Raw genomic sequence first — 27,870 nt, 5'->3', positions numbered from 1 at the left:
GTAAACAATTACACAAGTCGAGGTAAGTGGCTTGTCTAACCTTGCGTGGGAGAAATTCCCATTAGGATTGGTATTGATATGATAATTGTGATGTGTGGAAAGTCGTGTACGCGAGGCGACGAATGTGTACACAGGCTAAATGTGGAAAACTCTAGTTTTAAATTGTGTAGATCTTTGTTACACATTAATTAAATTATTTTATCCGGTCATATTCATCATCATTATTCTATTTTTATATTTTAAATTTGCCTGACATTTTTCCTACTAATATTTTTTCCTGTTTAGTTGAAACTTTGTTTTCTTTTATTCTGTGCATTATTTGAAGGTTGAATTTTTTTAAATTAAATATTATTAAAAATGAAGTATTTTACATTTAAAAATTTGATGTTAAGTCAAGATGTAAAATTTGTGGAAATATTAATTTGTTGAATATTTTGTGAGACTTTGTACTTACTGTGATTGAGCCGTGAGCTCCTTATTGTGGAAAATATTCTTGTTGTTAATTAATTTTGTCATGTTGACATATTTGGGCACTTGAGGTACAAATTTTGATATATTGTGATATTGATACGCATGCGGTGGTATAAGGTCTGGGTGTTGAAACGCATGCGGTGAGATAAGGGTGGCTTGATACGCGTGGCTAGTAGGGGAACTACTAGAAGTCATGCGGTGTGATAAGGGTGGCTAAAACGCGGGATGCTATTTCGGGAAAAATATTTTCTTTAAATTAAATGCGAAGGCTCCCGCAGTGATATAAGAAAAATGAGATATTGTGAATTTAATTATTATTTGGGACTACGAGGTAGTACCTCGGGAGTGCGCTTGTTGATATTTAATTTTTGCTACATTTGCTTTTGATTATTGTCGTGATTTTTCTTAAAGTCGTAAATTTCTGTTTTCTTGCCGCCAGGTATTAATTGCCCTTATTCTGTGTAATTTAATGGTGACATACCATTGTCCTTTATTGTTATTATATTGTTAAACATGTCACCATGTCTTTTATTATTCCAGTAGGGCATGACCTGACCTCGTCACTACTCTACCGAGGTTAGGCTTGGCACTTACTAGGTACCGCTGTGGTATACTCATACTACGCTTCTGCACATCTTTTTGTGCAGATTCAGGTACATCTTATCAGATCAGGCATCAGTGAATTAGCCATACGAGGAGACTTCGAGGTATATCTGCCAGGGTCCGCAGACTCCGGAGTCCCCTTCTATCCTTATTATGTTGTTTCCTTATTTTTTTTAGACCTTGATGTATAAAGGCATTGAAGATAGATTCTTAGAAGCTTGTGATTTATTTCTACCGGGTTTTGGGAGTTGTAATTATGTGAATTGCAGATTTATTTATTTCAGATTTCTATTGTTATTCCGCATTGATAGGCTTACCTAGTCTTAGAGACTAGGTGCCATCACAACATCCTACGAAGGGAATTTGGGGTCGTGACAAGTATTGAAAGGACTGGATTCAAAGAAATACACCCAGTTTATGTTCAAACCAAGCACGAGTTGATCCTGAAGCGGTTCAAAACGCCTGATGTGCCAAAATATGATGGGACTTCGGAACATCAAGAGTACATCATCACTTATACAACGGTGGTGAAGGGAAATGACAGCTCCATACAAAATCAAGTCAGTCTTATTGAAGAAGTTCGGAGAGACCCTAATAAAAGGGGCCCTAACATGGTATTCACTTTTACACGAGCACTCAATATATTCTTTCGAGATGCTCACAAATTCTTTTATCAAGACCCATGTCGCGGCCAGTAAGGTAAGGACGACATATTCAGAATTACGTAAGGAAAGTTCGAATTTCTGCGGGAGTTCGTGACCAGATTCCAAAAGGAAAGGATGCTGCTACTGGTCGTGCCGGACGAATGGGCAGCTGAGGCATTTACTAAAGGGTTGAATCCGAGGAGTTCTGACACTTCCCGAAAATTGAAAGAAAGTCTGCTCGATTTCTAGGCAACAACATGGGCAGATGTTCACAACCGCTACGAGTCGAAAATAAGAATTGAGGATGACCAACTCAGTTTCCCGGCTTCAACTAAGGGACGAGACTGAGAGAAGAATAAGGAAAAGTTGAAGGATGATTTCGACGCAGACCGATGGTCTTCCAGAGGTCGGTGTTTGCCTACGGAATGGACAAAGGACGCGGCAGAGGTTTTCGATCGGTGGATAGGTTCACTACCGATAGGAGATTGGATCGCTGCCGAAATAACAGATCATTGCAAGATAAAGAGGTATCGGGCCGCCGGGAATCCACCTACCCTAAGATGTCCGAATATAATTTCAACGCCAACGTAGTGGAACAAGTGTAGGCTATGAGAAACATTAAGGAAGCATGATTCTCAAGGCGATGAGATCCGACCCCGGTCAGAGGGATCTTAATCTATGGTGCGAGTACCATAGGACCAACGACCACCAAACTGGGGAGTGCTGACATCTATGCTAGGAGGTGGCGACATTGCTGAAAAATGGCCATCTTAGAGAATTCTTAAGTGACCGGGCTTAGAACAACTATGGTCGCAACCGGGATAACACGGAACCCTCGAAAGCAGGAGAAGATCCTCCTCGTCTGACGATCAACATGATTTTCGAGGGGGGACTAGATTAATGGTGTAACCTTTTCGGTAGCGAAAAAGATGAAGGTATCGGTGACCCATAGCAAGAGACTCTGGGAAGTCGTTGAGGACGACATCACCTTCATGGAGGAGGATGAAGATGGATTCCTACTACCATACAATGATGCCCTAGTAATTTCCCTTAATGTTTTAGATTCTAAAATCAAATATGTTTTGGTGGACCCAGGGAGTTCAACCAATATTATACAATGGAGAGTATTGGAACAAGCCAAGCTAATCGGAAGTATTATTCCGGCCATAAAGCTCTTCACCGGGTTCAATTTAGCAAGCGTGACAACCCAAGGGGAAGTCTTGTTGCCCACAAATGCCGAAGGGGTAATGAAGACGACCCTTTTTAAAGTAGTAGAAGGCGATATGGGCTACAATATTATTCTTGGAAGACCATGGCTGTACGAGATGAAGGTTGTGCCGTCAACACACCATCAACTTTTGAAATTCCCAACTCCAGAGGGAATTAAACAAATAGGAGGAGACCAGCTGGCAGCAAGGGAGATGAACGCGATCTCAGTTTCAAGTAGCAAAGGGAAGGAGCATGCGATATAGCAATTACAGGAACCGATGCCAGCTCCTGAGCCAAATGAAGTAGACATAGGAGGAGGAGTTGGAATCCTATCAGGTACCAAGATATTTCCAAGTACTAGAAGTAAAGGATGCAACCAAAGCGGAAGAACTCGAGCAAGTTGTATTGTTTGAGAAATTCTTGGAGAGGAAGTTTCACTTGGGGACATGACTAAACCCCGAGCTCAGGTCAAGATTTATAGAATTTCTTAAATTTAAGGTTGACTGTTTTGCGTGGTCGTATGCAGATATGACAGGTATTCCGCTAGAGGTGGTTGTGCTTAATTTATAGAATTTCTTAAATTTAAGGTTGACTGTTTTGCGTGGTCGTATGCAGATATGACAGGTATTCCGCTAGAGGTGGTTGTGCACAAGTTAAGCCTAGATCCTAACATCCCTCCGGTAAGGTAAAAGAAATTCCCTATTGCCGAGGTTAGAAACAAATTCATCAAATAAAAGGTAACTCGATTGCTTGATATCGGTTCAATCCGAGAGGTAAAGTAACCTGACTGGCTAGCTAACATAGTAGTAGTTCCAAAAAAGAATAATAAATTTTACATGTGAGTAGACTATAAGGATCTAAATAAGGCGTGCCCAAAAGACTCGTTCCCATTGCCAAACAATGATAAAATGATTGATGTGACTGCCGGGTACGAGTTGATGAGTTTCCTCGATGCCTATTCCGGGTACAACCAAATCAAAATGAACCCGGAGGATCAAGAAAAAACTTTGTTCATAACGAACTTCGGCACATATTGCTATAATGTGATGCCTTTCGGGCTTAAGAATGTCAGAGCCACTTATCAAAGGCTTGTGAATAAAATGTTTGAAAAATAAATAGGGAAAACCATGAAAGTTTACATAGATGATATGCTGGTTAAGTCCTTGAACGCTAGTGATCATCTTAAACACTTGCAAGAAACCTTTGACATCGTAAGAAAGCACAACATGAAGCTTAACCCCGAAAAGTGTGCATTCGGAGTCCGCTCCGGTAAATTCTTAGGGTTCCTGGTGTCACAAAGGGTGATTGAAGTTAATCCCGATAAAATTAAAGTCATCGAGGACATCCCCGACCAGCGATCAAACGTGAAAGAGGTTCAAAGGTTAATAGGAAGACTGCCGCTTTAAGCAGATTCACTTCTCGGTCTTCAGAAAAATGCCATCACTTCTTTTCACTTCTGAAAAAGAACAACAACTTCGAATGGACTCCGGAATGCCAGCTGACTCTAAAAGATTTGAAAAGGTATTTATCGAGCCCTCCATTATTATCGAAATTAGAGGAAGGCAAATAATTGATGATTTACTTAGCAGTCTCAGAGGTAGCAGTAAGTGTCGTTTTAGTCCGTGAAGATGAAGGTACGCAATCTCCTATTTATTATGTTAGTAAATTTTAATGGGAGAAGAAACTCGCTACCCACACCTCGAAAAACTTTCCCTAGATCACGCAGTCATCGCTCAAAAGCTTAGGCCTTATTTTCAATGTCACCCGATAGCCGTGGTGACAACCTTTCCCCTGCGGAATAACCTTCACAAACTTGAACTTTCAGGTCGACTGGCCAAGTGGGCAGTCAAAATGAGCGAATTTGAAATAGAGTATAAACCCATGACTGCGATAAAGTCACAAGTTTTGGCTGACTTTGTGGCCGATTTCAGTCCTGTACTGCTGCCTTTGGCCACCAAAGAAATGGTGATGGTGTCGGAATCGACATTGGGAGTCTAGACCTTATTCACGGATAGAGCTTCCAACGTGAAAGGGTCTGGGACTGTTCCCTTGACTAACAATGAAGCCGAGTATGAGGCTTTGATTGCAGGACTTGAGCTAGCCCGGGGACTGGACTCGGAGGTCATAGAAATCAAGTGTGTTTCTCAACTGGTAGTAAATCAGGTATGCAGTATCTTTGACACCAAAGAGGAACACATGTAACAATATGTAGTGAAAGTCCAGGCTCTTCTTGCACGCTTCAGGGAATGGTCAATAACCCATATTCCGAGGGAGGAAAATGCGGAAGCAGACGCAGTGGACAATCTATGCTCGTCCACGAAAATGAAGGGATCAGACTCCGGTACGGTCGTGCAGCTTATGCATTTGGTATCGGATGTGGATGGCTATTATGAAGTAAACGCGACCAATTTGGTCTGGTATTGGAGGAATAAGATCATTGACTATCTCGAGCACGGAAAACTACCCGAAGATCCCAAGGCATCCTGGGTGATGCGTACTAAAGCAGCCCGATACTGCTTCAGGGGTGGTCAATTGTATAGAAAATCTTTCCAAAGCCCGCTGGCCCGATTTTTAGGAGCCTCCGAAGCTAATTACGTCATGAGAGAAGTTCACGAAAGAATATGTAAAAATCACTCAGGCGCGAATTCCTTGGTATTAAAGCTAATTAGGGCAGGATACCACTAGCCCCGGATGGAACAAGACGGTAAGACTTATGTTCAGAAATGCGATAAATTTCAACGCCACGCACCTTGTGCATCAACCGGCAGAGCTATTGCATTCGATTTTGTCGCCCTGTCCATTCATGAAATAGGGGATGGGCATAGTCGGTCCGTTGTCACTGGCTCCCGATAAGGTAAGATTTCTTTTAATTTTAATCGACTAATTTTTTAAGTGGGTTAAAGTAGGTACTTACCAGAAAGTCGACGAGCGCGAAGTAGTCAATTTCATATGGGAGACCATAATTTGCAGGTTCGGGATACCAAAATAGATAGCTTATGACAATAGGCCACAACATAGGTGCAAAGGTCATAAAATATTTTGAAGATTTAAAAGCCAAAAGAATCACATCGTCGCCATACCACCCGAGCGCAAATGGCCAAGTGGAATCGATAAACAAAGTGATTATTCAAAAGCTCAAAAATAGATTGGAATAAGCCAAAGGCAAATGGCCCAAAGAGCTATCGGGAGTGCTATGGGCGTACCGAACAACGACCAATGCAAGCATGGGGGAGATACCTTTCTCTCTCGTATACGGAGCAAAAGCCCTGATACTGGTGGATGTAGGAGAACCTACCATGAGATACTTCCGGACGGACAAAGAAGCAAACAATAAAGCATTATTGGTTAGATTAGAGCTGCTCGACGAACGCAGGGACTTGTCGCATATAATGATGGCGACCCAAAAACAAAGAATGTAAAGATATAACAATCAAAGAGTAATCTCCGTTATTTCAAAGTGGGAAGCTTGGTTTTAAGGAAAGTGACTCAAAATACCCGAGAGCTCAATGCAGGAAAGCTAGGTCCGACGTGGGAAGGCCCCTACCGGATTTCAGTTGTCACCGAGAGAGGATCATTCAAATTGGAAAATCAAGATGGAGTAAAATTATCGAGTAACTAGATAGCGGAACACATCAAAAGATATTATTGCTGATGAGCACCGCCTATACTAAAAGTATGTGCTGCACTCTTTTTCCCTTCGTCTAGTTTTTGTCCTAACTAGGGTATTTTTTCCGGCAAGGTTTTTAATGAGGCAGCAACGAAAATCATACTACGGAAAAAGCACCGTCAGTACAAATAAGACCTTTAAATGACAAGTCATACAAGCAATGAGCCACTACGGAATGGTTAGATAGTCTTTTACTCGATAGCAAAGTTCCTACCAGGAAATAAAGCTTGTTATCGGGCCAAAGGTTACTCGAACGTTCACGAGTGCAAGTCACTGGGGGGTGGTTGTGTAATATTTGGCTTTATAGCAAAGTTCCTAATGGGAAGTGAAGCTTGCTATCAGACCAAAGATTATCCAACCATTCGCTAGTGGAATCTTCAAAGGAGCAAGACTTCCAGTATTCAAATTTGCATTCTTCGCATTCGAACACTAGGGTGAAGAAATGATATGAGGATACGACAACATGACTGCCACATAAACTGAGACTACGAAATCCGGGAATAAAGTTGTATCATCTGGACCGGGGACTGCGCGGCCAGCCCCGTAAAAATAAGTTGTACAAATTAGCCACAAGTAATGGCAATTTCTTTTTAGCATAACAAATGCTTATGTACTTTTGAAAATAGAAGGAACAAAGTAAATTCCTTTTATTTTTATCTTCTTTCTTGTCTGAACGATGAATTAATTTTATCATTTGAAAGTTAAACAAGTACTTCAAATACTAGTGCCGGAATGAATAGGAAACATCCTCTTCAAGAGCACAATAAACATAAGAGGGCCCTCTATTATGAAACCCTCGTAGTAAAGGGTTGGTCTGAAAGAATTCATGTCCGGGATCCAAATACTATCGGGGAAGAAACACACCCGAAGCATTGCATAACTCAACGCAAAGAGAAAAATTTGCGCAATACTTAAACAAAAAAGCACTTTTATATAACAAACGTGCCAAGAAGCATAAGTACAAAAGTATGAAGTGATAAACAAAAACGAAAGAAAGCAAAAAGCTAAACTACTGCATCCCCAGAACCCGGGGAAAGAGAAGCATCTGCGCCCCTAGGAGAAGTAGGTGGATCTGCCGCCGACTCGAGATCTTGACCTTCCTCATCATCCCCTTCAAGTGCTTCCTCACTTCCCAAGAACTTGGAATCGGAACCAGAAGAGTCAGCCGCATCAGGTTGGACCGGGAGACCCCTTCGGGCAGTTGACTCCAACTCACGGGCCTTGGCAATCTCTGTATCAAAGTCAATAATGCCCGCTTTGGCCTCTTCCAAGATTTTTCTCCTCATGTTGTACATCGAATATATTTTTTCAATAATGAGGGAAGTCGCTTGGCACTGAAGTTCTTCCTTAAGCTAGTCAATCTCGGTCGAAAGCTTATTCCGTACGGATCTAGCAGCCTGAAGGCTAACGTCAAGGTCACGGATAGTGGAGTTATAAACTTTATTGTGCTCTATGACCTTCTTATACTTCTCTTCCATCTAGGCATGTTTATCTTCACCAACAACAGTCTTTTCAGCTTTGGAGTTCAAGGCTGCCTCCAAATTATTTAGTCTTTAATTAGAAGCAGCCTCGTGCTCGGCAACAGCAAGAACAACATTTTGGACCTCGGACCACTTAGCCTTGGCCTATTGAAACTGTACCCTTAATAGATGGGCCTCTTGGCTAAGGGTAACCACCTCTTGTATAATTCGGTATTTCGGTAAGGTCCTAGGTATGAAGATTTTGATATTTCGGTATACCAAAATACCGAATTATACAAGTGCACCTTCCTTCACTACCTAACCCAAATTATCAATTTCCATCCCAAAATTTTAACTTATTAGTTCTTACCCCTAGCCAGTAGCCCACTAAGACTAAGACCAACATCCCAACCTAATGATAGTTTAGACTTTCTTGGAATTTAGTTGATTGCTTTCAGCAGCACACAGGAAGGTCCTCTAGGCCTAATTGTGATGCAAAATTTAATCACTAAGTGCTCGAGAAAATAGATGATGATGTGATTTCTATTATAAATTTATTAGAAGTAAAGGATACATTCTGTTGCTATGCTCATGTAGTGATTTCTATTCGAAATTATTAGAAGGAATTGCTCACATTCTGTTGTTGCTATGCTCATTTATCATGCTATTAGAAATTTTCTAATGAATTAGAGTTTAGTAGTTCACCACTGTTTAGTTTACAAAGACTTGTTACACTACCGAAACCATACCAAAACCGTATCAAACCATATAAGAAGATACTGAACCGTACCAAACTACTTTGGTACGGTATTTGGTACGCACAATTGATATGCCGAATACCGAAGTACCGAACCGTACTTTTCAAATACCGTATCGAAGTACTGAATGCCCACCCCTAGATGGCACTCAGTAGACACCGAGAGGGAGATGCTCCTCCTTTGAGGATCTGCGGAGGGGGCGGATAGTTTATGCCCCAAATTTCCATGGACTGGGGAGGAGGGACATCCTCCTCTCCGGTGTCTACGGCTAGTGGAGATGATATAGAAGTTGCTGGTGGCGAAGGCATGGTTGGCGAAGAAGGAGATGAAGCTGATGGCATTGTGGGTTGAGAAGCAGCTGCAGTAAAAGCAGTGCTAGTTATTGGTTGCTCATCAACCGAAGACAGAAAAAGCCTGACACTCAGCCTCACAGTACCGGGAGCAGCGACTGGAACTCGGAAGCGAGAGTTGTCATTTTCCACTATATCACTCCCCCAGAGCACCTGGACATCGTCCTTGGTTGTTGTAACTAGCTCAACAGATTGAGAATTATGTTGAGCTGCTGAAGATCGTCATCTTCTATGTACAGAAGCCATTTTATCACCGGCTCCCCTATCATTATCGATCACCACAGTGTCTGCGGCTGGCTCAGGCGGGGTGCTCTTCACCTTTCTATTTTTACCCTCGGTCGTAGAGGAACGTCGCCTTTTTTTGTTGCTTGTTATCCGGCCGGGGACTCTGAGAGGAAGCACTTGCACCGGAAACAGGTCCGATGACACCCGTTCGGGCGAAGGCCACCTGCAGAAACCTCGCCACGTCTGCGGGATCAGCCAAAACGTCTTCCTAGGGGACAGTAACAGAACCCTGTGGATTGGAAGACCAGAATTCAACAAAAAAAGAGTTAACTAGTTTTCTTATACGCAAGATAAAAACAAGATTAGTTCGAGAATCAACTTACCATGATTTTTGGCCTTCCATCCGAATTTAAGGGCAAGTTCTTTCCACCGGTGGATCTCAGGCATAGTAACATCCAAAATCTTCTAGACCCACTGGTCCAAGCTTTCAACCCTTGGTGGTGTCTACCGAGCTGCCTAAATAGTGAAAAGAGAAGGATCAGTAACAACATAAAATGATCTTTAATCAGTGAAAAGACAAACGTTGAACTTACGTGTACGATTCCATTATTCAAGAAATGATGGAGTTATGGCCGGGATGATATCCCTGGTGACAACTACAACGAACCGCTCCATCCATCCACGGTCGTTGTCGTCATCCATGCTGGTGAGCAAAGCATGGTGACCACATTTGTTGAAGTTTATCATTCCCCCATGGAAAATCTTGGGGGAATAAAGGTTCATCAGTCAAGTTAGGGAAAGCTCTTCCCCCGTCTCCTGGCATAGCCACCGAAGACAGGCTACATCCTCCACACAGAAGGGCTCACATGCGCCAAACAGACTTGATAATGGAAGCAAAACTCCAAGATTATGGATTCAAGTCCCCCGCTCAATGAGAATGGGCCCAAAGTGAAGGGATACATATAAACATATGTAAAACCCTTCTTGGGGAAAGGTGCAGAGCAATGATTTTCAAATCATGGCAGCCACAGTCTTCCTTCACAGCAGGAATACTATAAGGATATATGGAAGAAGGGTACGCACCAATACCCCATGTGCGGGAATTAGCAAAAGAAAATTTCTCCTCAAAATTCTTGGTTGTACTGAACTTTCTGGGGATAATGGTGCTCACCGTAGGAGGTGCAGCATCATCAATGCTTTCCTTGTTCTTTGAAGAGCTGGAGTTTTTGGAAGAGAGGGACATAGTTAGCAGAAGGAAGTAAGGGTTTCTCTGGAGAATAGAGTTAAAGAAAGTTGAAAACAAGAGAAAGTTGAGTAAGAAAAGTTGAGAGAGTTCAAAAAATTGTGAAGTGTAAAAGAAGAAGATTGAAGCGTATAAGTAAAGGAATAGGCGGCTAAAATCGTGACCATGATTACCTCGGAAATCGGCAAAAGTACTGCTAAATCGTGGAGTGACGCATGTTCGGGGCATTAAATGCGGAGAGACGTGCGTCTAATCAAGCGTCAGAAACATTTCAAAGGAGATCAGAAAAATTTCCTGCCAAGAAAAGTATCTTCACCAACTTCCTGATGACACAAGGATGTGCCACCGGAAAGCAGGGGGACTATTTGTATAGGGTAAAATCCATTCACATTAAATACTCGCATAATAGAGCGACATGTGGCACCAGAGATAAACGAAAAGTGAGAGAGGTGGGAACCAAGACCGGGGGCAGCGGCTTCGGTTGGCAGCCGAGAGCCCCCGAAGGGAATATTACTAATGAAGGCAAACGAGTGTCTACCACCCGGTAGCATCCAATGAAGAATATTCTATAATATTAAATTTACCGTCTATTATAGAGAATTATGGCATTTATAGCCTGCTGTTATACATTCTTTAATGGCCCTCATTATTGTCATTTAAAAGAGTCTTGATCCTAGGACCTTGTTCCCTAGGTGCAACTATAAATAGTTATTTCAACAGCCATTGTAAGGACACGAATTCTCTGACAAACTTATGCTATATACTGTTCAAAAGCTCAATAACATTCAATTTCTTGCTTATTGATATTGTTATTACTGCCTTCGGAAACTCCGTTCCCGGAATCAGGCTATTTATTGTCTTATCTCAATTTCAGCGTAAGTCTTGTATTTTTATTTATTTTATTTATTAATTTGGGATCAAATAGATTCGCTTGTCTATAAACCACGTATAAATTCAACTGTATCGTTTTACGGGTAAACACCCATAAAACTTTAAATCCTGGATTCGCCTCTGGTCGTAGCTATACTTTTAGAAAATTATCATTTGTAGTTATATTTGAATTTTTATAACAAATCCACATGTAACACTAAAACAAGAGATTAACTATTTTGAACCGAAACAAGAGAGCAACAAGCGTAGTTGGGTTAGAGATGTCTTGCGTTCGACTCTCAACAAGAGCAGGGGCGAATTTAGGGGGGCGGAAGGGGGTTCACCCCGAACCCCCTTCGACGAAAAATTACACTATATATATAAGGCAAAATCTGTTTTTACCTCTATATATTATGTTTTGAATCCCATTGTCATAACCCAAAAGCATAGCTTAGTGATCAAGGGAGTTCAAAACTTTTGTAAGGTCATTGGTTCAATTCCCACTAGAAATAATTATTTTTAACTTTTTTCCTTTTTTGAACCCCCTTAGCAGAAATCCGGCCTCCGTCACTTTTTTTCCGGCCTCCGCTACTAAACAAGAGCAATCTATTTTTCTGTATTTCGCGTTGGCTGTATTCGTTGCGCATTTGAATACAAGTGATACAATGTGACAATAATTTACAAATAATAATTAGGCAAACTATAGTTAATTATGGTAATTAGATTCTAAACCGTGCTACTTTATAAAATTTTATCTATAAAAAAAATAAAAATAAAATAGAGCCAACGCAAAGAGGGATGCAACGTGCGAGTAAAAGTGGATGCATGGGGAGAGATAGAGAGAGGGAGAGAAGAACGGTAGTGAAGGGCAGAGAAATGGGAGAGGATCCGAAATTGCAGGCCTTCCTTATCTCAACAATGTCTCTCTGTCGAAGAATACTCAGAAATTTACTGTTGGATCAAACACACCCAGGCTAACAGAGAGAGTTTGTTTTGTCACAAACAATTTCCAGATTAATATCTCAATCACTTTCCTCTCTATTTCCACTGCCCATTGTTTTTGGACGAATGATTTGAATTTTCAGCATCACATCAATGGTACGCCCCCAGAATCAAATGCTATTCTCTCGTCATTGTCTTTTTTCTATTTTGAAACGTTCAGGAATTCAAATTTATTAAATTCATTCAACTCTTAAGTTTGACGAAGACCAACCTCGGTGTGTGACCTACAGGCCACGGGGCCTTTTGTGACTGCCCTTTTTTTCTTTAATTCAACTTTTAAGTTATTTTTCAACCATTACATTAACAATATTGTAGATAATAACCGGTGACGAAATTTTGTTCTTTAGAATTATATGCCTTTTAGGAATCTATGATCATCAAATGCAATAAATTCAGCCTTGAGTTTCTGTGGATTTTGAAAAGTTGATGAAATTGTTCATAATAGAAGAGGGGATTTTTATCATAAAGGACGATATTATCCAACGGAAAGTGTGGGATATTGTAACTTACTATGGGTATGTATTGATATGCACACGTTTCAATCACAAAGGAAGTGTTAACTGTTACTAGTCTGGTTTTGCATGAGGACATATTTTACAGGACTACCGGTCAGGGGCGGATGTAGAGTATCACATACGGGTTTGGCCGAACCTAGTAGCTTTGACTTAGACCCTGAGTATGTGTTAAGAAATTCGCTAAATGTGTATGAATATCTAATTTTCAACCCATTTACTAGCAATTGAGGTCGCTGCTCTAGAATACCGAATCCATAAAATTCAAATCTTCGATCCATCTCTACCACCAGTCTATCCGAAAATTATCATTCTAATTTGTCCTTCTACACCGTAACAGGTGGAAGGAAAGGTAAAATTAAGTTTATTAGGTTGCAATCTTGAATTGAAGTTTACGGTGTATGAAGATTTTTGAGTAACTGTTCAAAAAAAATCTAGTATGTTTCTCTGTATGATTGCTTTAGACTTGCAAGCAATGCATAAAAGGCATAGTTGGGACTCGCTTCGGGGCGAGTCAACTTTTTAACTGCTCGGACGACAATGGGGCGCTAAGGTTTCACGGGGCTAACGCCACGGTCAGCCCATGGATGCTTATTACTTAAGTTGTTTGTCATGTACATCGCACTAATGTTCAACACGCGCTTTGCGCCTTGGATTGTCTGCCCTATATGCCTCAAACTATTTTATTTCAAACTTTTTAAGTATCTTGTATTTGTATCCCTTTTGTACAGTATGTTGTTCTATAATTAAGCAAATGGTGACTTAAAAAGTTGTTTTGTGTGTGTGTGTGTGTATAATTACATCTAGATTTTCTAATTGATTTTCATACATATCTTTCTGTGAATATATAATTTGCAATATAATTTCCATAATTTATCATACTTAATATATTTTACAAAATTTCGTGTGGCTTTCCCCTCCCCATGAAAGGGAAAATTTCCTGGCTGTTCCTCTACTTAAAATAATGCTGTATGTAAGCTATAATCGGGTGGAGAACACTCAAATAGATTTGTGTCTACCACATTATATCTCTTTGTTTGATTTACTCGTGAGTTTGAATCCACTTGGTGTTAGAGCATTTCTTCAGTTACATTGCATGGCATAAGAGATTGTTTGATCATATGTGAGATAAATTTATCACTCATGTGATCAATTCTATTGATACTTACTCTTCTTTATTTTTATTTTTGTTTTTTGGGCTTTCAGGGCACTGCAGTTAATATAATAGTAGGGTCTCATGTATGGGTTGAGGACCCTGATGTAGCTTGGATTGATGGAGAAGTAAAGAAAATAACAAATGGGGAAGCAGAGATTGAGAGGACCGATGGAAAGAAGGTAGTTTGTTATACATTTTAATTGTTGATTTACTTCTTTCATTTGTTGATATTTATCAAGCACTTGCTTACAGAAATTTACCTCAAATCATTTGTTGATATTTATCAAACACTTGCTTACAGAAATTTACCTCAAAACAAATTGGTCTTTGACTTATCTTATAGACCTCCGGTGACACCAACTTTTGCTTCTATCATTTAAAGACTATTGCATGCTGCTGCATGAAATTTCTTGTGGAATCATTATTGCTATCTAATTCTTCTAAGTTTAACAGTTAATATTATAACCGTATCGTACGGACCTTTAGTGAATCATCTTAACAAGAAACAAGATAAGTCACAATTTGTATCTCCAGACGACTGTCTGAACTCCTTATTTAATAGAAGATGTGACTACAAATAATGTCTCCGCCTCCTGCAAGTTAACATCTCGGGTTTGATAAGAACTTAGACTATCCTGTTTTATGGATTGATACATCACATCATGATATGTTGTCCTCTCATGCTTCAGGTTGTTAGGAAATTGTCAAAAGTTTATCCAAAAGATGTGGAAGCTCCTGCTGGGGGTGTCGATGACATGACAAAACTATCCTATTTGCATGAGCCTGGAGTGCTGCAGAACCTCAAAACTCGATACGAACTTAATGAAATTTACGTAAGATACTGTAGTTATTGTTTGGATTGTGTCTGATTTTTATGCTCTTTCTTATGCTACAATACAGACAACAGCGCCCATCTCTTAATATTTGATATAATTACAGACTTATACAGGAAATATCTTAATTGCAATAAATCCATTTCAAAAATTGCCTCATTTGTATGATACGCATATGATGCAACAATACAAGGGGGCACCATTTGGAGAATTAAGCCCTCATGTCTTTGCCATTGCAGATGTTGCTTACAGGTTCCTCCCAGTTTAAGCAAACTAATTACAATAATTTGCGTTTTTTGGCATGATATATTGAACTGCCTTTGCTGGAAACAGGGCAATGGTCCATGAGGGGAAAAGCAATTCTATTCTGGTTAGCGGTGAAAGTGGAGCCGGTAAAACTGAAACAACCAAGATGCTTATGCGATATCTTGCCTTTCTGGGTGGCCGTGCAGCAACTGAAGGGCGCACTGTGGAGCAACAAGTCCTTGGTGTATGATAACATGTCATTGATAACCTATTATGTGCTCTTCAATTTTTCAATCACCCATTCCTTTTTCACATAATTATCCTCTACTTTCTGATTTAGATTATTTTAAGCTAATGTAATATTTACTCTCATGATCTTTTGCATGAACCCACTCAAGTGCAGTCTAATCCTGTTCTTGAAGCATTCGGCAATGCGAAGACTGTTAGAAATAACAATTCCAGGTCAAGCTCTTTAGCACTTTGCATTTCAGCCTTTAATTTTTATGTGGTCCAGTTAATGTATTTTCGACTTGCTTAATTATTCTGAGATATATTTTCCACAAAAAAGTGCCATATGAGATTGAACTGCTTGTTTTCCTTATCTTATACTTCCTAGTAGTAGAGACGCTATTTTCGAAGTCAACTTTTGATCAAAGATAATCAATACCATAACAATTATGTTACCTTATGAGATGGAAGATGTTTAATGCTCTCCTTAACGTAAAACTTCTGCAGCCGTTTTGGCAAATTCGTTGAGATTCAGTTTGACAAACATGGAAGGATATCAGGAGCAGCAATCAGGACCTACCTCCTTGAGAGATCCCGTGTTTGCCAAATTTCTGATCCTGAGCGCAACTACCACTGTTTTTACCTTCTTTGTGCGGCCCCCCAAGAGGTGCTTTTCTATTGCAACAAGAACTTCAATGACATTATGAAAGTCTTGTAGGATTGCATCGAATTTCTTTGGTGGCAGTCTGTTGCTGACAATCTTCCTAATCATTGTAGGAGATTGAGAAGTATAAGTTGGGACATCCCAAAACATTTCACTATCTTAACCAGTCAAAGTGCCATGAGCTTGTTGGTGTGAGTGATGCAGATGAGTACCTTGCCACTAGAAGAGCAATGGATGTTGTCGGAATTAGTAAACACGAGCAGGTATATTATCTTGCACAGTTCGTCCAACTTCTTTTTTCTATTTGCATCTGGGTAAAAGAATAAGTAAAGGGTACCTCTAACTCTCTCTTTCCCCACTCAGGAAGCAATTTTTAGAGTTGTTGCTGCGATTCTTCATCTTGGTAATATTGACTTTGCGAAAGGAAAAGAGGCTGATTCATCAGTTATTAAAGAGGACAAACCCAAATTCCATCTCAAAACTGCAGCAGAGCTTCTGATGTATGGAAGATTCTTAATGTCACCGTTCATTCAGATGTTATGTGGCTGTGATAATGGTTGGAAATTCTGATTTTCCTAATGTTTTAGGTGTGACCCTGTAGCTTTGGAAGATGCGTTATGCAAAAGGGTGATGATCACCCCTGAAGAAGTGATAAAACGAAGCCTTGATCCTCGCAGTGCTGAAATTAGTAGGGATGGTCTGGCTAAAACAATATATTCTAGACTATTTGATTGGTAAGAAGCTTAGTTTTCGTCACCATGTGTGATTAATATACTAGCTATTGGCTCCTTGCTAGGCACTGGAGACTCAATCTGTTTATTTACTTTTATGCCTTAATGTAAAACAATATATTCCTTCTGTCCCAATTTATGTAAAGGGATTCAGAGTATGAGAGTCTAAGTACCTAGTTTTCAGTGTGAATTCAGGCATAGATTCTTCAAGTTTTTCAAAACAAACATTACATATTTGAAAACTACACAAAAGGTACTATACCAGCATGGTTAAAAAGTCAAAATATTTAAAAAGACTTTAATAAAATTGCAGGCAAAGAAAAAACTCTTTCACTCCCCAAATAGTAACATCTTCACATAAATTGGGATAAAGGGAGTATTATTAGCAATTATTGTAATTCAAAGTTATTGAAAGATCTGTTCACTGTGAGACTAACAAATAAAGAGTGCAATTGTGTTGAAGTAAAAATGTTGATTTGAGATATTAGAGTCATTAAAACTAACCATGGAATATACTGGAAAGAAAAGAAGATGAGCAAATATGTGCCTTGTATAAATGTCATATCTATATATATGTGTGTGTGTACACACACACATATATGTGCATGTGTATGTACCCTTTTTTTTTCCCTTAATCAGCACGTGGATTCAGACCTGAAGTAAGTTCCCACTAGTGCATGATTGATTTACTAATTTCACAAATGTCATGTAAATTAGTCCGTCTCTTGGGAAAATGCAGGTTGGTAGACAAGATAAATGTCTCAATTGGACAAGATCCCCAGTCTAAATGTCTCATTGGAGTGCTTGATATCTATGGTTTTGAAAGCTTTAAGCACAACAGGTAGCTACTAATCTTTAGCTTGCCTTTCTAATTTACCATAACATTGTTCCATCTAAAATAATTGTTTACATGAGTGTTCAAAGATTTGCAACTCGTGTTTGAGTCTCATTATATCACGCTTTGCAGCTTTGAGCAATTCTGCATAAATTATACAAATGAGAAGTTGCAGCAACATTTCAATCAGGTTTACTATTCGATATTACTAGCAATGTAAGCATTGATTTTGTATGTATTGTTTCTCAAGTCTGTTGTGGCTTTACAGCATGTGTTCAAGATGGAACAAGAAGAATACAAAAGAGAGGCCATTGATTGGAGCTACATCGAGTTCGTGGATAACCAGGATGTTCTAGATCTTATTGAAAAGGTAATTGCACTTTTCTCTGAATACACTACTTGAGAATTATTAGTTTGTTTAAACAGATGTTAACTTCATCCAATGAAAAATATTTCTCAAGTGGCAAGGTTGAGGTCTCAAGACTCAAAGGTCTTGGTTTCAATTCTTGCTGGTCACATTTTCTTTAGATTTAATCTATTTCCTCTTATGGGAATAGTCTGGTTATTGTTCTCAAGAAACTGTCATTTGTAACTCTCCCAAACAGTGGGTAAATGGCATCACTTTTCTCAAATAACCAAAGAAAGAATTTAAGTTCAAACTAGATGGTTAGAATTTGGACTTCTACTTACCTCTCAAAAAGAAAAAGAAAAAAGAAATTGAACTTCTATGTTATCAGACAGCAAAACCCCATAGATTTCAAAATTTTCTGTAATTATATCACAAACGTCTTGTTAACTTTGTTGCATTAGATATTGGATGGTTCTTCTTCTTTTAAGATTGCAAGTATTGTTATGGCTGCTTATCAAAAAGAAATGTTCTGGTTGTGCATGAATTGGGTTATTGTTATCCAAAAAGAAATATCTTCTTGCTTATGGGATCCTAGGTATTTTAGAAATTTAGAATTTAGCTAATAAATGCACGAGGTGTATATCAGCAATAGGTTGAGTTGTTAGGCTACTTGAATAGTGGAATTCTCTATGCTGCTCTGCTTCCCTGGAGAAAGAAGCTATAATGAAACTATTGCACTATGATCTTTGTGAGGGTAAAAGATCTGCGGAAAAAAACTACTTGTGAGTGAAATATATGAGTCTATCTAGAGTGACTAACAAAACACCCTCACTTGAAAAATTAAGAAACAATCTCAACTTTTGACCAGCATGAAAATTCCAGAACAGACTTCTAACTTATCATTTAAGAAAAGAAATAATAATGCTGCTCATTGGTGTTACAATTAGTTTTATAATTGTGGTATTTCCCTTTGCAGAAACCAGGTGGAATTGTTGCTCTGCTAGATGAAGCTTGGTAAGATAATATCCCATCACTTTGGTCTTTATTATGAAAAACTATTGTATGCAACTTAATTGTTACTTAAGTTTTCTGTTCCTCATTATTTTTGTGTGGTACTAGTTGAGTTTAAGATTATAACTCTGGTTAAGTTAAATGATAAAGTTTGTCTTCATTATTTACTTTCTATTTTCCAGTATGTTCCCAAAGTCAACACATGAAACATTCTCTAACAAGCTATATCAGACATTTAAAGTTCACAAGCGCTTTGTCAAGCCCAAACTGTCTCGTACAGATTTCATAATTTCTCATTATGCTGGAGAGGTGAGTCCAATACCCAACAGATATTTCAGTATAGAGTGATTTGCAATTTACATTTCCTAATTTAATACATTTATTATTAGGTGCAATATCAATCCGACCAATTTTTGGACAAAAACAAGGACTATATAGTGCCTGAACATCAAGACCTCCTAAGTGCTTCAAAATGCTCTTTTGCAGCAGGACTCTTCCCTTCAGTAGGTGAAGAGACTTCAAAGTCGTCAAAATTTTCTTCGATTGGTTCACGCTTTAAGGTATTCTTGCATTATGGGCCCTGATTTGATTTATTAAATGATGAACTGTGTTACCTTTAATATATGCTGATCATTAGTCTTCCTTCTGAAACTGTCAATTTTCTTGCGCTGATGAAATTAGAAACTTAAATGCAGTTACAATTACAGTCGTTGATGGAGACACTGAATGCTACAGAACCTCACTACATCAGATGTGTAAAGCCTAATAATCTCCTAAAACCTGCTATATTTGAAAATGACAACGTTATGCGACAATTGCGCTGTGGTGTAAGTAATCTCCATCTTACTAAATCCCAGAATTGGGAAAAAGAGGGGAAAGCATAGATTTTTGTTTAATTGTGATAGTTATTGATTATAACCAACATGCTTTTCTTTTAAGGGTGTTTTAGAGGCAATTAGAATCAGTTGTGCTGGATTCCCTACCCGTCGCCCTTTCTTTGAATTCATACACAGATTTGGGCTCCTAGCGCCGGAGGTTTTACAAGGGAGGTATGTACCTTGTTTTTGTTTGAACAGATTGTCAAGAGCTGACAGTACTTTGAGATGTCTTACCTTTGCTGAATTTGTTTGAAGAAGTATTTTCTCTAGGATTACCAGATGATTCTGAATGAAATTCATTTTTGCATGGCAGTTATGAGGAAAAAGTTGCTTGCACGAAGATTCTGGAAAAATGGGGGCTGAAAGGGTTTCAGGTAATCTTAGTTTTTTTCCTCCTGCTTAGGTAGCAGTGTGAATTCATCATCTATTTCATCAGTATAGTTCTTATATTTCTGATTCACAAATTCAGAGGAGAGTTCGTTCCTAAGGTCATATGGGATCATATCTAAACCTCTACTTCACATTAGTATCTAGCTTGTTATCTGCAAATGTGATTGAAAAGGAAAATTCGCATTCACAATATGAGATTCGGTGATTAGTTCCTGTCTTCGTGATTATTTGATTACTTTGCTTTTACAGATAGGAAAGACCAAGGTATTCCTAAGGGCTGGACAGATGGCTGAGTTGGATGCACGACGAGCAGAGGTTCTTAATAATGCAGCCAAAGTCATACAACGACGAATACGAACTCATATTGCTCGTAAACAATTCATTGCATTGAGAAAAGCTGCCATATCTTTACAGTCTCTATGTAGAGGTGAGGCATCTTAAAACTATTTTAGATTTTGAAAACTTGGTGACACAATGTACCAAAGTTCATAATGGAAAACAATCTTATGAGTTGAACTACATCTTCTTAGCAGTGTATGCTTCCTTGTTTCCTTTTTCAAGCTCCATCCGATCAAAAATCCATAAAGGAAAAAAGATATATCTGAAGGAACAAAGAGCCACTAGGCAGAGTAGAATTCATTCTCAAAACGCGTGTCCTAATTTTCATATTTTAGGTAAACTGGCATGCAAAATTTATGCGCAAATAAAGAGGCAAGCAGCTGCTGTAAAAATTCAGAAGAACACACGTGGACATCATGCTAGAAAGGCCTATAAGAAACTCAAGGTCTCAGTGCTCATGGTGCAGACTGTTTTGCGAGCTATGGATGCTCGTAAGAGATTCAGATTTAGGAAGCAAACTGAAGCTGCAATAATAATTCAGGTTAGAATTCCTGTGTGCTATATGAGTTCATGATTTATATGGTATTGAAATGAGCCTAAGATTAGTCTTTATCCTCCTCAGGCACGGTGGCGTTGTCATAAAGCTTTTTCATTTTATAAAAGGCTGAAAAGAGGGGCACTTGTTGCACAATGCAAATGGAGGGGAAGAGTTGCCAAAAAGGAACTAAGGAAGCTTAAAATGGTAAGCATACTATTTTGTAATCCAATAGGAAACATAAAAACACATCTCTTATTACAATGTCTCATGATTCAATAATTATTAGTGTACTCTTATTTCATGATTTTTCAACTACATGCAGGCTGCAAGGGATACTGGTGCGCTCAAAGAGGCAAAGGATAAGCTTGAAAAGCAGTTGGAGGAGCTTACGTGGCGGTTGCAACTGGAAAAACGTCTAAGAGTAATCTCATGTTTTAGCTCATGTTTTATTTATATAAATCACATTTTCAAAGTGCATACCTGTGTCGTCTCATTCTTTGTGCACCTGTGTGTAGATATATCAACAGATACATTATATAACAAGAAGAAACTCTTGCTAGCATGCTAAATTTGCCTGTTACTATTGCATCCTGTTGTTACATACTATTATTTTGCCGTGTTACACCATTCTGTAGGCGTACAATAGAGTGAAATTGTCGGACTTAATTGTCAGATATAATAACTTCTCAAATCATCACGCAGACTGACTTGGAAGAAACAAAAGCACAAGAGATAGCAAAACTGCAAGACGCTTTGGAAGTTATGCAAAAAAAAGTTGATGAAGCAAATGCGTTGGTTGTCAAGGAACGAGAAGCTGCAAAAAAGGCTATTGAAGAAGCACCTCCTGTAATCAAGGAAACTCCAGTTTATGTTGAAGATACAAAGAAAGTAGAATCTCTAATGGAAGAAAATAGAAGTTTAAAGGTAATCCAATTGACTAGGTTCTCATTCTGTTGTGGTGCTGAATATGACAATCTGTTGAGCATTAATAAGTGTTCTTTGAGAAAACCTTGCATTTAATTCATAATGTAAACGAAAAATAATCACCATGTTAGAAGAGTAACCATTTATTACTTTTGATACTATATCAGTAGCCTGAGAAAACACAGTTGAGCATTGGTAATTTTAAAAATACACAAGCATGATTCTGCCCGATAGAGAAGTATGTGAAAATTCCATAAAATGCTTGAAGTACATAGTTTCAAATACCTTGGGAGGATCTTTTCTTATCACATTTTGACTGAATGGAATGTAAGATCATAGTAATCCTAGAACAGTTTGAAATAAGTGAGGTTCAAAAATTAAAACTGATTCTTGTATTTCCAGCTGCAGAGACTTTCTTGTATTTCCTGCTGCAGAAACTTGTGGAAGAGTAAATACTGACTAATTATATTTTTGTGGCTTATCCAAAAAAATATAAAATATAAAATAAAAACAAATTAGATGAGCAATAAAGATGAATGTTGAATATCATTCATAACATCTCCCAAAGGATCATAATATGCAACGAATCTAGCCTATGCTTTCTATGCTTATAATCTTTGCAAATGTGTGTGTTCTGTCCAGGTTTCTTTAGAACAAGAAAAGCAGAACTGTGATGACTGGAAGAGGAAGTATACTGAGGCACAAGAATCTGGGGAAGAAAGTCGCAGGAAGTTAGAAGAAACTGAAAAAAGAGTGCATCAACTCCAGGAATCCCTGAAAGGGTAATCAGCTTGCTCTCACAGTGCCTTATTTCAGTTATATTACATTCCAGCTTATAAGATGAACTGTTTATATTGTAATATGCATTTTTGTCTTGTTCATTTTCTATGTACAAATATTTGCAGTGTTGAATAAGGTAAAAGAATGACAATGCATGCTGATATGACTAACTCATCATAAAATTAACACCGTCACAAAATTTATTGAATAAATCTTAATAGCAATGATGCATTTAAGAGTTGCCATCAGAACATTGTGGCCAATGAAATTTTGACCTACCGACATGATGTTAATTGTGAAAGAAATAATATGATCATCTAGGCGAAAACATTAAAGTAGTAGGTGGAGTAGGCCTAGGATATTATGAATTACATTAGGAGAACATAATATTTCGATGACAAACAGCTTTACTCAAACAATTTAGATGATGCATTCAACACCATCATGTACAAAGGACTAATAGAATAGTCCTTCCACTTGTTTGTCAAAGAACTTTAAGAGTAGTCATATCTAGATAATACTTGGAAGTTTGAAATAGGTTTCTAGTCTTTTGAAAGTAATATTTTAATGCAATATGATTGTGTTGCATTTTCCTTTCCTAAAGAATTATCTGATTTTATATGTTGCTGCTGAACCCTGCAAAATCAGGCTAGAGGAGAAGATGACAAACTTAGAGTCAGAGAACAAAGTTTTCCGTCAGCAGGCTGTGTCAATGGCACCTAATAAGTTCCTCTCGGGACGCTCTAGATCTATTATCCAGGTATTACTTTTTTACATGTATTTCTTGTGTAGAATTCTTTTAGGAATTGAATAATCTGAAGTTTTCTGTTTAATTGACAGAGAACTGAGAGTGGTCGCGGTTATGAAGATACAAGAATGCACGTGGTAAAAATACCTTCCTTATAAGACTTGTGTTTCCAAATTCTACTCGCATGCCTGCAAATTTTGTTGCTCATAATCTCACTTGCATTATATTAGGATCTTCATAGCCCTTCATTGAACCAACGGGATCTCCCTGAAGCAGAGGATAAGCCGCAAAAATCACTTAATGAGAAACAGCAAGAGAACCAGGAGTTGCTGATTCGTTGTATTACACAAAACTTGGGCTTTGCAGGAAACAGGCCGATTGCAGCCTGCATCATTTATAAGTGCCTTTTGCAGTGGAGATCTTTTGAAGTTGAGAGAACCACTGTCTTTGACCGAATAATCCAGACTATTGGTCATGCTATTGAGGTTTGAGCTACAAAATCCAGTTCTCCTTAAACTCTATGTCCTCGCTTTTTAAATTATAATTGCTTCTTTTAATTCCATTTCTGTGTTGGTACAGAAAACCCAGGACAACAATGATATACTGGCTTATTGGTTGTCAAATGCTTCTACTCTTCTATTGCTACTTCAGCGTACACTCAAAGCAAGTGCTGCTGCAGCAATGACTCCTCTGCGTCGACGATCCTCGTCGGCATCTCTGTTTGGGAGAATGTCGCAGGTGGGAAGTTAAAAAAATATTACTAACAAGTTCAGTTTTATTAAGGAAGTTTGAGACTAGCGCCTTAAGATGTTCATTGTTATTGATTTTCAGAGTTTCCGTGGAAACCCTCAAGGAGTCAACCTTTCCTTTGTGACTGGAGGAGTCGAAACTCTACGCCAAGTAGAAGCCAAGTACCCTGCCTTGTTGTTCAAGCAGCAACTTACAGCATATGTGGAGAAAATTTATGGAATGATTCGTGACAATTTGAAAAAGGAGATTTCTCCGTTGCTGGGGTTGTGTATCCAGGTATGTGTAGAAAATATTTCCAGAAACATGTCTAGGACTTGTTTTTTGCATTATGTATAACTCTTTACTCTACCTCATTTTTCGGTTATCTTGTATTTTTCCTTTGTCATTTGCATGAAAACAGTTTTCTTGGATATGTTATTAGGCACCACGAACTTCAAGAGCAAGCTTGGTTAAAGGGTCCTCACGTTCAGTAGCTAATACAGCAGCTCAGCAAGCTTTGATTGCCCATTGGCAGGGAATTGTAAAGAGCTTGGGGAATTTCTTGAACACATTAAAAGCAAACCATGTTAGTGAAGCTGATTTTGCCTTTCGATCAATTATTTTGAACCCCTTTCCAGTGTAAACAATTTGTTCCTAGAGGATAGATTTTTTATCCAGCAAACATTGGCTCAGCAGAATTAGCAATGTCATAAGAAGAGATGGTTAATTAGCTTAGAAATAGTCGATAAACCTTTGATTCCAAAATATCATGCAGCTAACTTCCGATCTTGCTTTTCCTGATTTGATACTTTCAGGTGCCCCCATTTTTAGTTCGTAAAGTATTCACTCAGATATTTTCATTCATCAACGTTCAGCTTTTTAACAGGTGCAGCTATAGGCTTCTCTTTGCATGCATTTTTCTCCAATGCATTTAAAAGTTTCCTCATGTGACTGTAAAAACTTTCACAGCCTTCTCTTAAGACGGGAGTGCTGTTCATTTAGCAATGGTGAATACGTCAAAGCAGGACTGGCAGAATTGGAACACTGGTGCTTCACGGCAACTGATGAGGTATGATCCATCAGATATTTTATTAACTTGGCATTCCTAAAAGTTATATTTAAACCCCGAAGTTAAAAAACAAAAACGAAAACAGTATGCAGGATCAGCATGGGATGAGCTGAAGCATATCAGACAGGCAATTGGTTTTCTTGTAAGCATTATCTTACATTTATCATTTTCATTTACTTGCTTCTTTCATTTTTGAAAGTAGGATGGTTAAAGGGTTCTCAAATATTCCCCATTCTCCTTGCTGCAGGTTATACATCAAAAACCCAAAAAGACACTGGATGAAATAAGCCATCAACTCTGTCCAGTAAGTGATATCAATTTGAAGGAAGAATTAGTTGGCATGTCATTAAAGGTCACTAATGGTGTCTTTTTTCCTCCAGGTTCTTAGCATCCAGCAGCTGTATAGGATCAGTACAATGTACTGGGATGACAAGTATGGTACACACAGTGTGTCACCGGATGTAAGTTTCTATGGATGCCATTAGTCAACCTAGGTTAGAGTCATATTCTTCAAAAGATATAATTTAGATAACATGTTTACACAGTAAAATTAACCAAGTGCAAGGTTTTTATGCAATTGCATTAGGTTATATCCAGCATGAGGGTGTCGATGACTGAAGATTCAAATCATGCAGTCAGCAACTCTTTTCTCTTAGATGATGATTCAAGGTTAGCATCAAAATGCTTGTAATTAGTTGTTATTGGTACCTTGCTTTTGTGTGATGGATTCACTTTCAATCTCATTAGGACTAGATCTGAAAAGTAGTCTTGAACATTTACTGGGAACATCAGTCCTTCCCAGTACATGTTTTCAATATTTAGGGAAAGACTCTAATTTCAATGTTGCAATTTTAGATTATTTAGGTGCATGTTACCAAGCAGAAGATTACAAGTGGTTAAGGTGCAAATGAATGCGCATAAGACAAACTATTATTGTTGTATTTCAGTAAACTTCCTTTTTATGCCTCTTTAAGCCAATTGCTGATGCTCCTTAATGGTGTAATTTGCAGCATCCCATTTTCAGTTGATGATATATCAAAATCAATGGAACAAATAGATATAGCTGACATTGAACCTCCTCTTCCTCTCCGTGAGAATTCAGGCTTTAGCTTTTTGGTGCCACGCACCAATTAATCAGTCAATTTGAGGCACAGGACGTCGTCATCTTCAGTTCACTTGAGACGGAATAGATGATTATCTGACTACTTTTGGGGATGTTCTTTACAGGCAGATCTAATTTGTTAGCTTCTGTGAACTTCATAATTCAAAGAAATGCACCAGTCCCCTGCCTCAGACTCTCGGGGGCGCCAAAAAAGAGCATGAGGAAGATTTACATAACAGTTTCCATCCAAAACATAGAAGCATTGCTGCACTCATCTTTATACATAATTTTCATTTCACTTTGTAATACAAGTAGGAGAGTTATGAATTAGTTGTACACAACTAGGTCCATATTTCATAAATGATGGAGCTGCAGCACTCCAGTTTTGTAGGGGGAGGGTGAACAAGAATACTCAAAATGCTAGTTGAATCTGTATTTTGTATTAAAATATGTATCCTTTTTACCACAGAAGCTATGCTAGTGTTTGTCATGTAAAGAAAGACTGTATGAGTTGTTGGACATGTATGGAGAGTTTATCTTCTTTTACAATTTTACACAATTGATCATAGTCTATACATACTTCTGTGAACAACAACTACGCCTCAATACCAAACAAGTTAGGATCCACTATATGAATTTTCGCTTACTATGTTTCTCCATTTAATGGCCGATCCATGAACAGGACGGTAAAACTTAGGTGATCATGACTGCTGGAAAGTTACCTAATAAAATTAGCATTGATTAAAATTACCATGAGGATGAGCTGAATACTCATATTGTAACCTACAAAAGTAGCATCATAACATTAATATCATATTCATATCTATACTATATTAAAAGCACGAACGCTCTTAGCGAAATGTCGTTCGTTTTTTTTACCCTTTAGAAATAAATTTCACACAGGATAAAATTGTAAAATCAAAAAACTTTACTAATATTTAGGAGTTCTAAATATCATCTCCTAATATGGATACAAAATATTAAGACATTAAAAGAATTCAAAAAAATAGGAGGAAAGTTTCTTGTTGGTTTCCAACAAGGAAACTTCACGATTTTGTTTAATATTTTTGTTCCTTGTCATTGTTTAATCATAAAGACCAATTTTGCCTCTTTATTTTCATTTCATATGATTTATTTGTTGTTTTTAAAATTTAAATCATAAGTACTTTTTAAGAAGCTTGGTTAAATTCGTTTATTCTATTCTAAAAAATTAATACGGCATTAGGTTTTGAAATAGTAATTGTTTTTGGAAAAAATAGTAATTATTAATTTGTGATAAAAAAATTAATTACTGTAATTTAGTTTA

At 38.2% G+C, this 27,870-nt stretch overlaps 2 protein-coding genes across 5 annotated transcripts; both read left to right on the top strand.

The window, feature by feature from the left end:
- Positions 1-2,647: 2,647 nt before the first annotated feature.
- Positions 2,648-3,190, top strand: LOC107766957 (uncharacterized). The gene has a single exon (XM_016585875.1). It carries the CDS (start codon positions 2,648-2,650, stop codon positions 3,188-3,190), a length of 543 nt encoding a protein of 180 aa, XP_016441361.1.
- Positions 3,191-12,338: 9,148 nt separating this feature from the next.
- LOC107766954 (myosin-9) lies at positions 12,339-27,118 on the top strand. Of its 4 annotated transcripts, none has more exons than XM_016585868.2 (38): positions 12,339-12,598; positions 14,221-14,349; positions 14,860-15,003; positions 15,110-15,255; positions 15,337-15,493; positions 15,653-15,711; positions 15,985-16,144; positions 16,255-16,404; positions 16,505-16,641; positions 16,729-16,875; positions 17,612-17,713; positions 17,840-17,897; positions 17,976-18,077; positions 19,033-19,070; positions 19,250-19,376; positions 19,457-19,627; positions 19,763-19,894; positions 20,007-20,116; positions 20,259-20,319; positions 20,585-20,762; positions 21,010-21,215; positions 21,297-21,416; positions 21,535-21,633; positions 21,915-22,136; positions 22,779-22,918; positions 23,565-23,676; positions 23,757-23,801; positions 23,895-24,149; positions 24,244-24,402; positions 24,496-24,690; positions 24,836-24,979; positions 25,209-25,279; positions 25,363-25,462; positions 25,548-25,604; positions 25,710-25,766; positions 25,843-25,923; positions 26,049-26,131; positions 26,473-27,118. In XM_016585868.2, exons 1-38 carry the CDS (start codon positions 12,596-12,598, stop codon positions 26,594-26,596), a joined length of 4,581 nt encoding a protein of 1,526 aa, XP_016441354.2. In that variant the 5' UTR covers positions 12,339-12,595; the 3' UTR covers positions 26,597-27,118. The 4 variants fall into 4 exon arrangements, with proteins under 4 accessions (XP_016441354.2, XP_016441355.2, XP_016441358.2 ...); XM_016585872.2 differs by lacking the exon at positions 12,339-12,598 and adding an exon at positions 12,844-13,017; XM_016585869.2 differs by lacking the exon at positions 26,473-27,118 and having other exon boundaries at positions 25,843-25,956.
- The last annotated feature ends 752 nt before the right edge of the window (positions 27,119-27,870 follow it).

This window comes from Nicotiana tabacum, chromosome 13 (genome assembly GCF_000715075.1).
Source record: "Nicotiana tabacum cultivar K326 chromosome 13, ASM71507v2, whole genome shotgun sequence".
Lineage (NCBI taxonomy): Eukaryota > Viridiplantae > Streptophyta > Magnoliopsida > Solanales > Solanaceae > Nicotiana > Nicotiana tabacum.
The sequence above is the reverse complement of the archived record's forward strand: the minus strand, read 5'-3'. Positions and strand labels throughout refer to the sequence as shown.